This window comes from Schistocerca cancellata, chromosome 2 (assembly GCF_023864275.1).
Source record: "Schistocerca cancellata isolate TAMUIC-IGC-003103 chromosome 2, iqSchCanc2.1, whole genome shotgun sequence".
NCBI classification, from domain to species: domain Eukaryota; kingdom Metazoa; phylum Arthropoda; class Insecta; order Orthoptera; family Acrididae; genus Schistocerca; species Schistocerca cancellata.
Genome location: NC_064627.1, coordinates 56,736,120 through 56,751,913, shown reverse-complemented (window position 1 = coordinate 56,751,913; position 15,794 = coordinate 56,736,120). Strand labels below are relative to the sequence as shown.

General features: G+C 47.1%; 1 protein-coding gene across 3 annotated transcripts in view; it reads left to right on the top strand.

Moving 5' to 3' along the window:
* LOC126161329 (solute carrier organic anion transporter family member 4A1) overlaps positions 1–15,794 on the top strand; it is a 1,079,633-nt gene that overhangs the window by 847,715 nt on the left and 216,124 nt on the right. For all 3 annotated transcript variants that reach the window (XM_049917087.1, XM_049917085.1, XM_049917086.1), the window contains one exon: positions 2,695–2,797. In XM_049917087.1, the coding sequence (XP_049773044.1) occupies positions 2,695–2,797 (103 nt within the window). The remainder of the gene's footprint in view (positions 1–2,694; positions 2,798–15,794) is intronic.

The window sequence follows — 15,794 nt, the reverse complement described above, 5'->3', positions numbered from 1 at the left end:
AGGAGAAGAGAAAAGCAGTTGGCATGTACTCAGTGACAGATTACCTCAGGGCTCTGTTCTTGCTCCAGTGTTATTCAACCTCCACACAGCTGACCTGCCGAATTTGACCTGCCGAAAATTCCATTATGCAGATGACCTGGCAATATCATATCAGAGTGAAGATCTTTCTGAATGTGAAGAATACCTAACGAACAGACTTACTAAAGTTTATGAGTATTTTGAGACATGGCAACTGAGACCAAATGTTTCTAAAACCGAGGTAAGCCTGTTCCACCTCTCTAATCGCCTTTCACCAGCAAAGATCAGTCCATAGTTCGGCTCTCTTGGCACAGTCAGATACAACGAAAGCCCAAAATACCTGGTAGTCACTCAGCACAGAACTTTAAGATACAAAAAACACCTTTCCTACTTGGCAAAGAAGATACAAACACGAGTGAACCTTCTGAGAAAGCTGGCAGGCAGTACCGTACATGGGGAGCAACCACATCAGTCCTCCGAGGAGCATCCGCGGCAAAATACTGTGCACCAGTTTGGCTCCGAAGCCCCCACGTAGTGAAAGTAGACGTTCAACTGAACTCAGTTACGAGAGTAATTAGTGGTACAGTCCGGTCTACTTTCAAACATCTGTTCACCAGACCTCCGTCGAAAGGCTGCTCTTTACAACCTCTGCCAGCAAGTTTTTGAAAACAACTCGATCCCTCTTCATGACGATTTGCTATCACTGTCCAGCAAACGCCTCAAACCTAGAAGACCAGAATATGAAATGGGAGTCCAAATGCCATCCACAGGATTCGACCAGGACGCAGAGTGGAAACGTGAGTGGCAAGCTACAAGAACCCGAAACCACGAACTTGTAAATAATCCAACAGTTCCAGTTCCAGGCTTCCACCAAACAAGGGAGGTGTGGGCGCAGTTAAACAGATATCGGACTGAAGAGGGTAGGTGCTTTTCAAGTGACAGTGTGTGTGACTGTGGTGACACTCAAACAATGAGCCACATTGTGAATGAATGCCCAATCAGACGCTTCCCTGGTGGAATTGAGAAGCTCCATCGAGCATCCCACGAGGCACTCCGCTGGATCGAGTCCATCAACATCCGAATGGACTACACTACATGAGCCGTTTTAAAACTTGTGTCTGTGTATAATTCCACATGTTGATTTTTATGTACACTCCTGGAAATGGAAAAAAGAACACATTGACACCGGTGTGTCAGACCCACCATACTTGCTCCGGACACTGCGAGAGGGCTGTACAAGCAATGATCACACGCACGGCACAGCGGGCACACCAGGAACCGCGGTGTTGGCCGTCGAATGGCGCTAGCTGCGCAGCATTTGTGCACCGCCGCCGTCAGTGTCAGGCAGTTTGCCGTGGCATACGGAGCTCCATCGCAGTCTTTAACACTGGTAGCATGCCGCGACAGCGTGGACGTGAACCGTATGTGCAGTTGACGGACTTTGAGCGAGGGCGTATAGTGGGCATGCGGGAGGCCGGGTGGACGTACCGCCGAATTGCTCAACACGTGGGGCGTGAGGTCTCCACAGTACATCGATGTTGTCGCCAGTGGTCGGCGGAAGGTGCACGTGCCCGTCGACCTGGGACCGGACCGCAGCGACGCACGGATGCACGCCAAGACCGTAGGATCCGACGCAGTGCCGTAGGGGACCGCACCGCCACTTCCCAGCAAATTAGGGACACTGTTGCTCCTGGGGTATCGGCGAGGACCATTCGCAACCGTCTCCATGAAGCTGGGCTACGGTCCCGCACACCGTTAGGCCGTCTTCCGCTCACGCCCCAACATCGTGCAGCCCGCCTCCAGTGGTGTCGCGACAGGCGTGAATGGAGGGACGAATGGAGACGTGTCGTCTTCAGCGATGAGAGTCGCTTCTGCCTTGGTGACAATGATGGTCGTATGCGTGTTTGGCGCCGTGCAGGTGAGCGCCACAATCAGGACTGCATACGACCGAGGCACACAGGGCCAACACCCGGCATCATGGTGTGGGGAGCGATCTCCTACACTGGCCGTACACCACTGGTGATCGTCGAGGGGACACTGAATAGTGCACGGTACATCCAAACCGTCATAGAACCCATCGTTCTACCATTCCTAGACCGGCAAGGGAACTTGCTGTCCCAACAGGACAATGCACGTCCGCATGTATCCCGTGCCACCCAACGTGCTCTAGAAGGTGTAAGTCAACTGCCCTGGCCAGCAAGATCTCCGGATCTGTCCCCCATTGAGCATGTTTGGGACTGGATGAAGCGTCGTCTCACGCGGTCTGCACGTCCAGCACGAACGTTGGTCCAACTGAGGCGCCAGGTGGAAATGGCATGGCAAGCCGTTCCACAGGACTACATCCAGCATCTCTACGATCGTCTCCATGGGAGAATAGCAGCCTGAATTGCTGCGAAAGGTGGATATACACTGTACTAGTGCCGACATTGTGCATGCTCTGTTGCCTGTGTCTATGTGCCTGCGGTTCTGTGAGTGTGATCATGTGATGTATCTGACCCCAGGAATGTGTCAATAAAGTTTCCCCTTCCTGGGACAATGAATTCACGGTGTTCTTATTTCAATTTCCAGGAGTGTATCTCTTTGTTTTGCTAAATGTGTATTACTGTAATTGATGCATACGATAATAATAATAATGTACGGTTTTGTCAGTAAAACGTGTGTACGGCGGTGTTGCAGGTATCTACTACACGACGGCCATCATCGGGCCAGCGCTGGGCTACGTGTTGGGTGGACAGCTGCTCAAGATCTACACAGACGTCCTCACCGTCAACCCGGCAGAGTGAGTACCACGTCTTTATATGCTTCTGCTGTCAAATCCTTGGGTTTACGGAACAGTAAGTATGGCTCGATGTTTACGGAATAGTAAGCACCGCTCCATGGTCTCGTTATAAGAAGTGTTCAAATTGAAAGATACAAAACGTCGTGACGGCCAAATCGGTTTAAATTTGCATTGGAATAACGTAGCATGACATCTAGGGGCGCGAATCTAGCGTCATCGCCTTTCCCTAAAATATTCGTAGCTGTGCCCACAGCAGGCGAGGTGACCCTCACCGTCTTTTTCGACGTCCGAGGTCGACACGTTCGGAATTCCTCGAGCACAGAAAACCCATTGACAGTTAACGTGTACTGCGAGGCATTCCGTAGCTTGTAGCTTACGCAAGTCCATCAAGGGCGAACAGCCTTGGCTGCTCACGGAGAGAGTGATAGTGCTCCACGATAAGGCGCGGCCACATGTCTCCAAGGTCACACAAAGTATGACGGTTGAAGTGGGAGCTAGTCGTAGGTTGTGTTCCAAAAATGAAAAGCATAGAGACAGAAGTGATGACAGTTTCTGCAGGACCTGATCATCATTTTGCACGACAATGCTCAAGCACGTACAGTGCAAGCTGTTACTGATTTTTTTGACTGATGGGGCTGCTAAGTGCTATACCACCTACTGCACTCCGTTGACGTAAGCCCTCCTAATTTCAACTCGATTTCTAAACTGCAGGAAACACTTCACGGCATTCGCTTCAGATATGATACAAATTTGTAGGGCAATAGACTGCCCCGCTCGAACTGTCAACACAACTGGCACTCCTAAGAGTACCCTACGACTTCCACATCGCTGGCAACGGGTTATACACAATGCTGGTGGCTACTTTGAAGGTCAGTAAAAGTTTGAAACACGTGTATATTTTGTACGAGCTGTAAATACGAGGGCTGTCCAGAAAGTAACTTCCGATTGATCGCTAAATGGAAGCCACAGTGAAAATCAGAAATGTTTTATTTGTAACAGTTAGCTACACCTTCCAGCTACTTCTCTACGTAGTCGTCGTTCTGACTTAGACATCTATCGTAGCGTTGTACCAACTTTCCAATACCCTCATCATAGAACACAGCCGACAGTCTTTTCCTCCAATTCTGGCCTACAGCTCGTTCTCTGTGCCAAAATGTTGTCTTCGTAGCCAGCGGTTCATGTGAGCAGAGATCAAACTCAGAGAGAGACAATTACGGGCTGTATTGTGGGTAATCAAACATTTACAATCGAAAACGATGCAGGAGCATCTTCATTGCCCCTGCAGAATGCGGCTGGGAATTGGCTTGAAAAAGAAACCGCAAGGCAGTTATGTAATGTTGGTTGCATAGCTTCAGGCGAAATTTCTCACCAGGCCCTCCTACTTGGCGGGAGACACTATTTTCTAGACATCTTTACGCGCTCACTGTAAGCTCAGAAATGAGAAGAATGACGTGATGCTATCTAGGGTCATAATAGAGACACTGCTCAACACATCTGTGCAAAGCTTTATCGGATTTTCATAGTCGTTTCCATTTCGCGAACGATCGGAACTTACTTTCTGGACACCCCTCGTAAATACACTCCTGGAAATGGAAAAAAGAACACATTGACACCGGTGTGTCAGACCCACCATACTTGCTCCGGACACTGCGAGAGGGCTGTACAAGCAATGATCACACGCACGGCACAGCGGACACACCAGGAACCGCGGTGTTGGCCGTCGAATGGCGATAGCTGCGCAGCATTTGTGCACCGCCGCCGTCAGTGTCAGCCAGTTTGCCGTGGCATACGGAGCTCCATCGCAGTCTTTAACACTGGTAGCATGCCGCGACAGCGTGGACGTGAACCGTATGTGCAGTTGACGGACTTTGAGCGAGGGCGTATAGTGGGCATGCGGGAGGGCGGGTGGACGTACCGCCGAATTGCTCAACACGTGGGGCGTGAGGTCTCCACAGTACATCGATGTTGTCGCCAGTGGTCGGCGGAAGGTGCACGTGCCCGTCGACCTGGGACCGGACCGCAGCGACGCACGGATGCACGCCAAGACCGTAGGATCCTACGCAGTGCCGTAGGGGACCGCACCGCCACTTCCCACCAAATTAGGGACACTGTTGCTCCTGTGGTATCGGCGAGGACCATTCGCAACCGTCTCCATGAAGCTGGGCTACGGTCCCGCACACCGTTAGGCCGTCTTCCGCTCACGCCCCAACATCGTGCAGCCCGCCTCCAGTGGTGTCGCGTTGGCGTGAATGGAGGGACGAATGGAGACGTGTCGTCTTCAGCGATGAGAGTCGCTTCTGCCTTGGTGCCAATGATGGTCGTATGCGTGTTTGGCGCCGTGCAGGTGAGCGCCACAATCAGGACAGCATACGACCGCGGCACACAGGGCCAACACCCGGCATCATGGTGTGGGGAGCGATCTCCTACACTGGCCGTACACCACTGGTGATCGTCGAGGGGACACTGAATAGTGCACGGTACATCCAAACCGTCATCGAACCCATCGTTCTACCATTCCTAGACCGGCAAGGGAACTTGCTGTTCCAACAGGACAATGCACGTCCGCATGTATCCCGTGCCACCCAACGTGCTCTAGAAGGTGTAAGTCAACTACCCTGGCCAGCAAGATCTCCGGATCTGTCCCCAATTGAGCATGTTTGGGACTGGATGAAGCGTCGTCTCACGCGGTCTGCACGTCCAGCACGAACGCTGGTCCAACTGAGGCGCCAGGTGGAAATGGCATGGCAAGCCGTTCCGCAGGACTACATCCAGCATCTCTACGATCGTCTCCATGGGAGAATAGCAGCCTGAATTGCTGCGAAAGGTGGATATACACTGTACTAGTGCCGACATTGTGCATGCTCTGTTGCCTGTGTCTATGTGCCTGTGGTTCTGTCAGTGTGTCAATAAAGTTTCCCCTTCCTGGGACAATGAATTCACGGTGTTCTTATTTCAATTTCCAGGAGTGTAGTTGCCACTACTAAAGTCCCAACTCTCGTAAACTGAATAATATCGGTGACAGATTACAACTCTGTCTCACTCCCTTCCCAACCACTGTTTCTCTTTCATGCCCCTCGACCCTTATAACTGCCACCTGGTTTCTATCCAAATTGTAAATAGCCTTTCGCTCCCTGTGTTTGACCCCTGCCATATTCAGAATTTGAAAGACAGTATTTGGCTGAAAACGACGAAATCGTACAACACTTCACCCTGTTCTCACAAGTTCGGAATGAAAAATGAATAACAAAAGAAGTTCGTTGTTTTTTTAAGAGCACGAGCTTGAAATGGACAGGGCTTCTTTCGTCTCTCTTTTCGAGCACAAAAATGAAGACATTTTGGTCTGGCGAATTATGGAAATGGTAGTGCTGCTTTGAATGAAACATGTTGTTTTCTGCCATTTCCATCAGATCTGCATCTTTACTTTCCAGGTAAGTCTATGTGTCCTTTGCGAGTCGTAAGTTAATCCGAGGTATTGAGTTTCAAATCCATAAATTTAGTATCTGCGTATCAGAAAGCCGACGACTTTCGATCTCTAGTTGTAAGATGTTTCGCTTCTCATTGCGATGTCAACAGAGAAACGATTATTTTTTTTGAGTTATCAGTTCTCAGACTGGATCACTAGAGCACTTGCACCCTACATCCCCAAATATTTCTTGGATGTATTCCAAACCCTGCCTTCCCATACAGCTTTTATCTTCTACAAGTCCCTCTAGTACCATGGAAGCTATTTTCTGATGTCGTAAAACATGTCCTGTCACTTCGTCTTGTCAGCGTTTTCCATATGCTCCTTCTTTGTCGATTCTGCAGAAAACCTCTTCATTCCTTATCTTATCAGTCCACTAATTTTAAACATTCTTGTCTAGCAACACATCTCAAACGTTTAGATTCAATTCTGTTATGGTTTTATTAAAGTCCATCATTCGTTAACATACAATATTGTGGTCCAAACATTTATTCTCAGCAATTTCTTCCTCTGGATGAAGCCGATGTTTGAAACCAGTAGACTTATCTTGGCCACGATTCCCCTCCTTGCATGTGCTAGCCTGCTTTTTATACCCTCCTTCCTTCATTCGTCGTGTTCTTTTGCTTCGCGGTCCCCAATTTTTGTTGTTAAATTTCTCACTTATCTCGTTTCTGCTACTTCTCATTACTTTCATCTTTCTCATTAGACTGTTCATTCCTTTCCACAGATCCTATAATTCTTCTTCTCATTCACTGAGGGCAGCAATCTCATCAGCGAATCTTACCAATGATATCCTCTCATCTCGAATTGCAATCCCACTCTGGAACCTTTCTTTCATTTCTGTCGATGTTCTTCGATGTAGGCGCGAAAGCTGCATAACTGACTGAAGCCGTTTTTAATCCGAAAGCTTCGTTCTTGGTCTTCCAGTCTTATTGTTCCCTCTTGGTTCTTGTACATATTGAATACTACCCGTCTTGCCCTACAGCTTAAAATCCCAGTTTTCGCAGAATTTCGAACTTCCTGGAGCATATATCATGTCGAACGCTTTTCCTAGGTCGAGAAATCCTATGAACGTGTGTTGATTTACCTTAAGCCTTTCTTTCATTATCGGACGCAACGTGAGACTTCTCTCTGGTGTCCTCACCTCTCTGAAAGTGAAACTGATCGTCGTATATAATATCCTGAATTTTCTCTTCCATCTTCCGTATTATTCTTGCCAGCATCTTGGATATATGAGCTATCAAGTGGATTGTACGATAGTTCTCGCAATTATTTTACCTTGCTGTCATTTGGATTGTGTGGATGATATTTTTCCGAATGTTAGATGGTGTGTCACCGGACTTAGAAATTCTACCATATTTAATCGGAAGTCTTCTGAAGTTAATCTCTGGTTGTAATACTGGAACCCCCTCCATGTTCCATACTGACTCCCGTTATTTCCTCAGTCATGCAATCAGACAAGTCCTTAGCAGCCAATTGGTCACCAGTTACCCTGAAGATCTCAGAAATTTCGAAGTAATTTTATCTATCGCTTCTACCGTGTTTGGTCGGAAGCCTTCTGAAGTCCTATTAATCTCTGGTTGTAATACTGGGACCCCCTTCATCTTCCTTATTGACTCTCATTTTTTCCTCAGCCATGTAATCTGACAATTCCTCGCCAGCCTCTTGGTCACCAGTCACCCTGAGGATTTCGCAAATTTCGAAGTAATTTTATGTCCCTTCTAACATATTTGATCAGAAGTCTTCCGAAGTTCTATTAATCTTCTTCTTCTTCTTCAGTAGCTCTACAGCCCTTGGTGAGCCTTGGCTTCTTCAACAATCTTCCTCCACACTTCTCGGTTATTTGCTGCTCTTTTCCACCCCTGGACTCCCATATTGCTTATATCCATTATTACCTCATCGATCCATCTTCTTCTATGTCTCCCTAACTGAATGGATCATACCTTTCATCATTTTCTTTGGAATTCTATCCTCTGCCATTCTCCCCAAGTGTCCTAGCCATCGTATTCGCTGTGATTTAACAAATTTTACTATGTCCCTGCCTTGTATTAACTCTTGTAATTCGGCATTGTAGAGTATTCTCCAGCCTTCTTCCTCCCTTATTGACCCATAGATTTTGCGTAGTATTTTCCGCTCAATGCTTCTTAGAGCATTTTTATCGTGTTCTGTCAACGTCCATACCTCTGAGCCGTATGTGATAACTGGGCGGACTAGGGAATTATGGATTAGCAATTTAGTTTTTCTTGTAACAAGGCTACTTTTCAAAAGCAGCATATTTGCAAAGTAAGCTCTGTTTCCTGCTTGTATTCTTTCCCTTATAGCATTTCCAATACTGTTATCATTTGTTATTAGGGCTCCCAAGTAGTTAAAAGAGGACACTCCATTGAAGCATTTCCCACTGATGTTTAGGTTTTTAGGGGTTCTTCTGGCCTCAGATTGTGACATTACCATATATCTTGTTTTGTTTACATTTACTATGAGGCCAATTTTTAAGGCTTCTGTTTCCATTGCCCGGTATGTTTCTAGGAGTGTATTGGTATTTCTTCCTACTATAGCAATGTCATCAGCGTATGCACATATCTGGCTGGTTTTCATAAATATGGTGCCTCTTTTGTTGATTTTATTTACTGCACTATGCAGGGCTATGTTGAATAGGACAGTGGAGAGACTATCCCCTTGCTTCACACCTTTATTAAAGTCAAAGCTTTCACTTGTTCTGCTAAGGACCTTTACTTTTGCTCTTATCTCTGTCATTGTCATTCTGATTAGTCTTATTAATTTAGCACATATACCAACTTCTTTCAGTACTCTGTATAGTTCTTGCCGATTTATGCTGTCAAAGGCTTGTTTGAAATCGATGAATAAGAAATGCAGATCTATATCATATTCATAGAACTTTTCCATCATTTGCCTTATCACAAATATTTGATCAGTTGTTCCTCTGCCCGGTCGAAAGCCACACTTATATTCCCCTAGTATGCCTTCTGCACACTTCCGAATCCTTTCGTTTAATATACTTGTGAGGATCTTATAAGCTGTACTTAGGAGTGTTACATCTCTATAGTTTTCACATGCTGTTCTGTCCCCTTTCATATAAATGGGGACTATTATTCCAATTATCCAATTATCTGGCATAGTTTCTGTTTCCCATATATCTGATATTAATGTGTGCAGTTCCTTTATTACAGCCTCACCAACAGTTTTTATTAATTCAGCAATTATGCTGTCTTCCCCAGGGGCTCGATTGTTTTTTGACTTCTATTAATCACTGGTTGTAATAGTGGAACCCCCAACCATCTTCCATACCGACTCTCATTTTTTCCTCAATCATGTAATCCTCACCAAGGTAGAGGCCTTCGATGTACTCTTTTCACCTGTCCACTCTCTCCTCTGCGCTTAACAGTGTAATTTTCATTGCACACTTAACATAACAACCGGCCTTGCTTTCAACTTCTTAACATAATCGCCCTTGCTTGTAACTAACTGTACAGATGGTTATTTTGATTTTTCTATACTCTAATGATAACACTATCAAATAAAGACTGATTCACCGTGACCGCGGAAATTACTGCATCACACCGCATATACACTACTGGCCATTAAAATTGCTACACCACGAAGATGACGTCCTACAGACGCGAAATTTAACCGATAGAAAGGAGATGCTGTGATTTGCAAATGATTAGCTTTTCAGAGGATTCACACAAAGTTGGCGCCAGTGGCGACACCTACAACGTGCTGACATGAGGAAAGTTTCCAACCGATTTCTCATACACAAACAGCAGTTGACCGGCGTTGCCTGGTGAAACGTTGTTGTGATGCCTCGTGTAAGGAGGAGAAATGCATACCATTACGTTTCCGACTTTGATAATGGTCGGATTGTAGCCTATCACGATTGCGGTTTATCGTATCGCGACATTGCTGCTCGCGTTGGTCGAGATCCAATGACTGTTAGCAGAATATGGAATCGGTGGGTTCAGGAGGGTAATACGGAACGCCGTGCTGGATCCCAACGGCCTCGTATCACTAGCAGTCGAGATGACAGGCATCTTATCCGCATGGCTCTAGCGGATCGTGCAGCCACGTCTCGATCCCTGAGTCAATAGATGGGGACGTTTGCAAGACAACAACCATCTGCACGAACAGTTCGGCGACGTTTGCAGCAGCATGGACTATCAGCTCGGAGACCGTGGCTGCGGTTACCCTTGATGCTGCGTCACAGACAGGAGCGCGTGCGATGGTTTACTCAACGACGAACCTGGGTGCACGAATGGCAAAACGTCATTTTTTTCGGATGAATCCAGGTTCTGTTTACAGCATCATGATGGTCGCATCCGTGTTTGGCGTCATCGCGGTGAACGCAAATTAGGAGCGTGTATTCGTCATCGCCATACTGGCGTATCACCCGGTGTGATGGTATGGGGTGCCATTGGTTACACGTCTCGGTCACCTCTTGTTCGCATTGGCGGCACTTTGAACAGTGGACGTTACATTTCAGATGTGTTTCAGTCCATGGCTCTACCCTTCATTCGATCCTTGCGAAATCCTACATTTCAGCAGGATAATACACGACCGCGTGTTGCAGGTCCTGTACGGGCCTTTCTGGACACAGAAAATGTTCGACTGCTGCGCTGGCCAGATCTCTCCAGATCTCTCACCAATTGAAAACGTCTGGTCAATGGTGGCCGAGCAACTGGCTCGTCACAATACGCCAGTCACTACTCTTGAGGAACTGTGGTATCGTGTTGAGGCTGCATGGGCAGCTGTACCTGTGCACGCCATCCAAGCTCTGTTTGACTCAATGCCCAGGCGTATCAAGGCCGTTATTACGGCCAGGGGTGGTTGTTCTGGGTACTGATTTCTCAGGATCTATGCACCCAAATTGCGTGAAAATGTAATCACATGTGAGTTCTAGTATAATATATTTGTCCAATGAATACCCGTTTATCATCTGCATTTCTTCATGGTTTAGCAATTTTAATGGGCAGTAGTGTATTTAATGCGTCACCACAGCGCGTGGGAAGGAACGGCGGCCGCAGCATCTGATCAAGTTCAATATTGCCTCATCCGGGACGACAGCCCCCGTTGAGTCACGGCACTGCGCTCTGTCACGCTCCCTGCCCCCGTCACTCTGCAGCTGGCCTCTGATGCTAACGTCCCGGCGTAACGCCGACGTCGATGTCAACAACAGGCATCAGTCAAGGGGATCTGGGTGTCCGGTGACGGTACCCCGCCTCGGTATCGGTGTCCGCTCACGAGGCGAGCAGCGAGCGGTTAGTCATTCGCTTCATCCCCCGCACAGCGTGAGGCGCCCAACTTTTGCTACCTTTAATAACTTTTGATTCTGTGGCGGATATTTACTCCACTACCTAAATAACATAACGCACGCTCAGCCTGTGGCTCGGGTACGATTCCTACTACCGTTTGCATCGCTCTCTTGTTCGGTTTTGGTAAACCAAACATTTGGCGACGTCGCCTCTGAGGGGCCGTTGGAATTTGCGCGCGCGACCATCAGATTGCCTAATATGAAACTTCCTGGCAGATTAAAACTGTGTGCCCGACCGAGACTCGAACTCGGGACCTTTGCCTTTCGCGGGCAAGTGCTCCACCAACTGAGTTACCGAAGCACGACTCACGCCCGGTACTCACAGCTTTACTTCTGCCAGTATCTCGTCTCCTACCTTCCAAACTTTACAGAAGCTCTCCTGCGAACCTTGCAGAACTAGCACTCCTGAAAGAAAGGATATTGCGAAGACATGGCTTAGCCACAGCCTGGGGGATGTTTCTAGAATGAAGGTCCCAAGTTCGAGTCTCGGTCCGGCACACAGTTTTAATCTGCCAGGGAGTTTCATATCAGCGCACACTCCGCTGCAGAGTGAAAATCTCATACTGGGATCAGATTGCCTAATTTCAGTTGAAATTAAATCGGAAACGGCGGAACTTACAATGGTTTTGCTTAAGGGTTGTTTCTCAGCACAGCCTACCTGCAACACCCTTAAAATGTTTTCACACTGCTACTGACCATCCTGGTTCAAAAATGGTTCAAATGGCTCTGAGCACTATGGGACTTAACATGTGAGGTCATCAGTCCCCTAGAACTTAGAACTGCTTAAACCTAACTAACCTAAGGACATCACACACATCCATGCCCGAGGCAGGATTCGAAACTGCGACCGTAGCAGTCGCGCGGTTCCGGAGTACAGCGCCTAGAACCGCATGGCCACCGCGGCCGGCTGACCATCCTGTCTAATGTTGATACGAGGTGCATTCAAGTTCTAAGGCCTATTTTTTTTCTAATTAACTACTCACCCGAAATCGATGAAACTGGCGTTACTTCTCGACGTAATCGCCCTGCAGACGTACTCATTTTTCACAACGCTGACGCCATGATTCCATGGCAGCGGCGAAGGCTTCTTTAGGAGTCTGTTTTGACCACTGGAAAATCTCTGAGGCAATAGCAGCACGGCTGGTGAATGTGCGGCCACGGAGTGTGTCTTTCATTGTTGGAAAAAGCCAAAAGTCACTAGGAGCCAGGTCAGGTGAGTAGGGACCATGAGGAATCACTTCAAAGTTGTTATCACGAAGAAACTGTTGCGTAACGTTAGCTCGATGTGCGGGTGCGTTGTCTTGGTGAAACAGCACACGCGCAGCCCTTTCCAGACGTTTTTGTTGCAGTGCAGGAAGGAATTTGTTCTTCAAGACATTTTCGTAGGATGCACCTGTTACCGTAGTGCCCTTTGGAACGCAATGGGTAAGGATTACGCCCTCGCTGTCCCACAACATGAACACCATCATTATTTCAGCACTGGCGGTTACCCGAAATTTTTTTGGTGGCGTTGAATCTGTGTGCTTCCATTGAGCTGACTGGCGCTTTGTTTCTGGATTGAAAAATGGCATCCACGTCTCATCCATTGTCACAACCGACGAAAAGAAAGTCCCATTCATGCTGTCGTTGCGCGTCAACATTGCTTGTCAACATGCCACACAGGCAGCCATGTGGTCGTCCGTCAGCATTTGTGGCACCCACCTGGATGACACTTTTCGCATTTTCAGGTCGTCATGCAGGATTGTGTGCACAGAACCCACAGAAATGCCAACTCTGGATGCGATCTGTTCAACAGTCATTCGGCAATTCCCCAAAACAATTCTCTCCACTTTCTCGATCATGTCGTCAGACCGGTTTGTGCGAGCCCGAGGTTGTTTCGGTTTGTTGTCACACGATGTTCTGCCTTCATTAAACTGTCGCACCCACGAACGCACTTTCGACACATCCATAACTCCATCACCACATGTCTCCTTCAACTGTCGATGAATTTCAATTGGTTTCACACCACGCAAATTCAGAAAACGAATGATTGCACGCTGTTCAAGTAAGGACAACGTCGCCATTTTAAGTATTTAAAACAGTTCTCATTCTCGCCGCTGGCGGTAAAATTCCATCTGCCGTACGTTGCTGCCATCTCTGGGACGTAGTGACAATGAACGCGGCCTCATTTTAAAACAATGCGCATGTTTCTATCTCTTTCCAGTCCGGAGAAAAAAAATCGGAGGCCTTAGAACTTGAATGCACCTCGTAGATGGATAGATATTCAGCGATCACAGGCCCTACAGACCACGCGCTGCTTCCACAAACTGTCTCCATTCCTTCCCGTTTTGTGCCCGGTTCCTCCAGGTGTCTTCAGTTCCCAGGGCTGCTAGGTCCTTCGCCAGGTCGTCCATCCAGCGCTGCCTTGGTCGTCCAATGGGGGGCGTTTGGTGTTTGGTTTCTCCGCTAGTGCCGTCTTCGCCTGTCTTCCATCTGGCATGCGAGCTACATGGCCCACCCATTGTATTCTTTTGCTCTTTACCTTCTGTAGGATAGTTGGTTGTCGCATCAGAAGGTAGATTTCCTCGGTTTTCCTCCTCCTCTAATCTCCGTTATCTAAAACTGGTCCCCGCATCTTCCTCATTACTCTTCTTTCAAATATTAATAGTTTTTCCCTTTCTCGCTTAGTCATGCTCCATGTTTCTGAACCGTACATTACTGATGGACATATCACTGTGTTGTAGATTTTCATCTTAGTGTTCACTGAGATCGATTTAGAGCTGAGCGTCTCTCTGAGGGAATGCATGCATTTCATTCCCACTGCTATTCTTTCCTTGATGTCCATTTTTATGTTGTTGTCCGTGGTAAACCAAGTATTTGAACTGGTGTACCCTCTTGAACCTCTTGCCATCTATCTCAAGAAATTCTCCCTGCTCTTGTCTTCTTCCTAATTGCATGAACTCTGTTTAGTCTCGATTCAATTTGAGCCCTAAGTTCTTTGCATAATCATTTTCTGGTACATTTCTTTCAATCTGTGCTTGATTAACGCATTCCATTTTGCTTCCCTTCAAGTATATTGGGCGTATTATAGCCACTTTCCATTCTTCTGGCAGTGTCTCCTTCTCCCATATCAACTGGATCAGTTTATATATCTCTAAGTGTAAGGTCTCACCTCCCTCCTTGATTAATTCTGATGTTATTCTGTCCTCCCCTGGGGCTTTGTTGTTTCTGAGTCCTTTGATTGCGATCTTCACGCCTTCTTCACTAACTTCCCATTCTATTGTTGACCTAAAGTAACTTATATCTTACTGAATTCTTTTTATATACATAGTTATGTATATATTGGTACAAATTGAAGAAAATGTAATACACTGACGTCCAAAATTAAAGCAACAAACGAAAATTTTGCAATGTTGCTTTTATTTTACCACAAAACAATATAAACAGGTGATAGTAAAGTAGAAACAGTGCAAAGAATTCAGAACGTAAACAACTGCAACATGCATAGACAAAAACGTTCTTCATTTTTTCCAACTTACGCACACATCCGACAACTGGTTAATGTGCTCAATATGGGATGTGACCCCTTCTGGAAGCAGTACAGGCCTGAGAACGATGGGGCATGCAGTGAATGATGTCATCAGTCTCACGTCGAAGCAATAACGTCCATCCTTTTGGAGAGTGATTGGTGGATGCTGACGTGATGCAAGCCATCTCCCTAGTGCATCCCAGACATGCTCTATGGGATTCAAATAGGGATAGCGAGCAGGCCAAGCCATGCGTTGAATATCTTCCGTTTCCAAGGAAACGTCAACCACCCTTGCTCCATAAGGTCGAGCATTATTGTCCATCAGTACGAAGTCTGGGCCCACAGCGTCACGCAACAACGGCAAATGAGGTCCCAAGATCTCGACACGATATCTGACAGCAGTTAAGCTTGCCGACTCACCCGTACATGTCATGAATAGGTGTTCGATTGGTAAACATAGTTCCTTCCCACACGATTTGGGATCCTCCTCGATATCGGTCTCTTTCCAATGTTTACGTCCCGAAATCGTTGCCGGCCGCGGTGGTCTAGCGGTTCTGGCGCTGCAGTCCGGAATCGCGGGACTGCTACGGTCGCAGGTTCGAATCCTGCCTCGGGCATGGGTGTGTGTGATGTCCTTAGGTTAGTTAGGTTTAAGTAGTTCTAAGTTCTAGGGGACTTATGACCTAAGATGTTGAGTCCT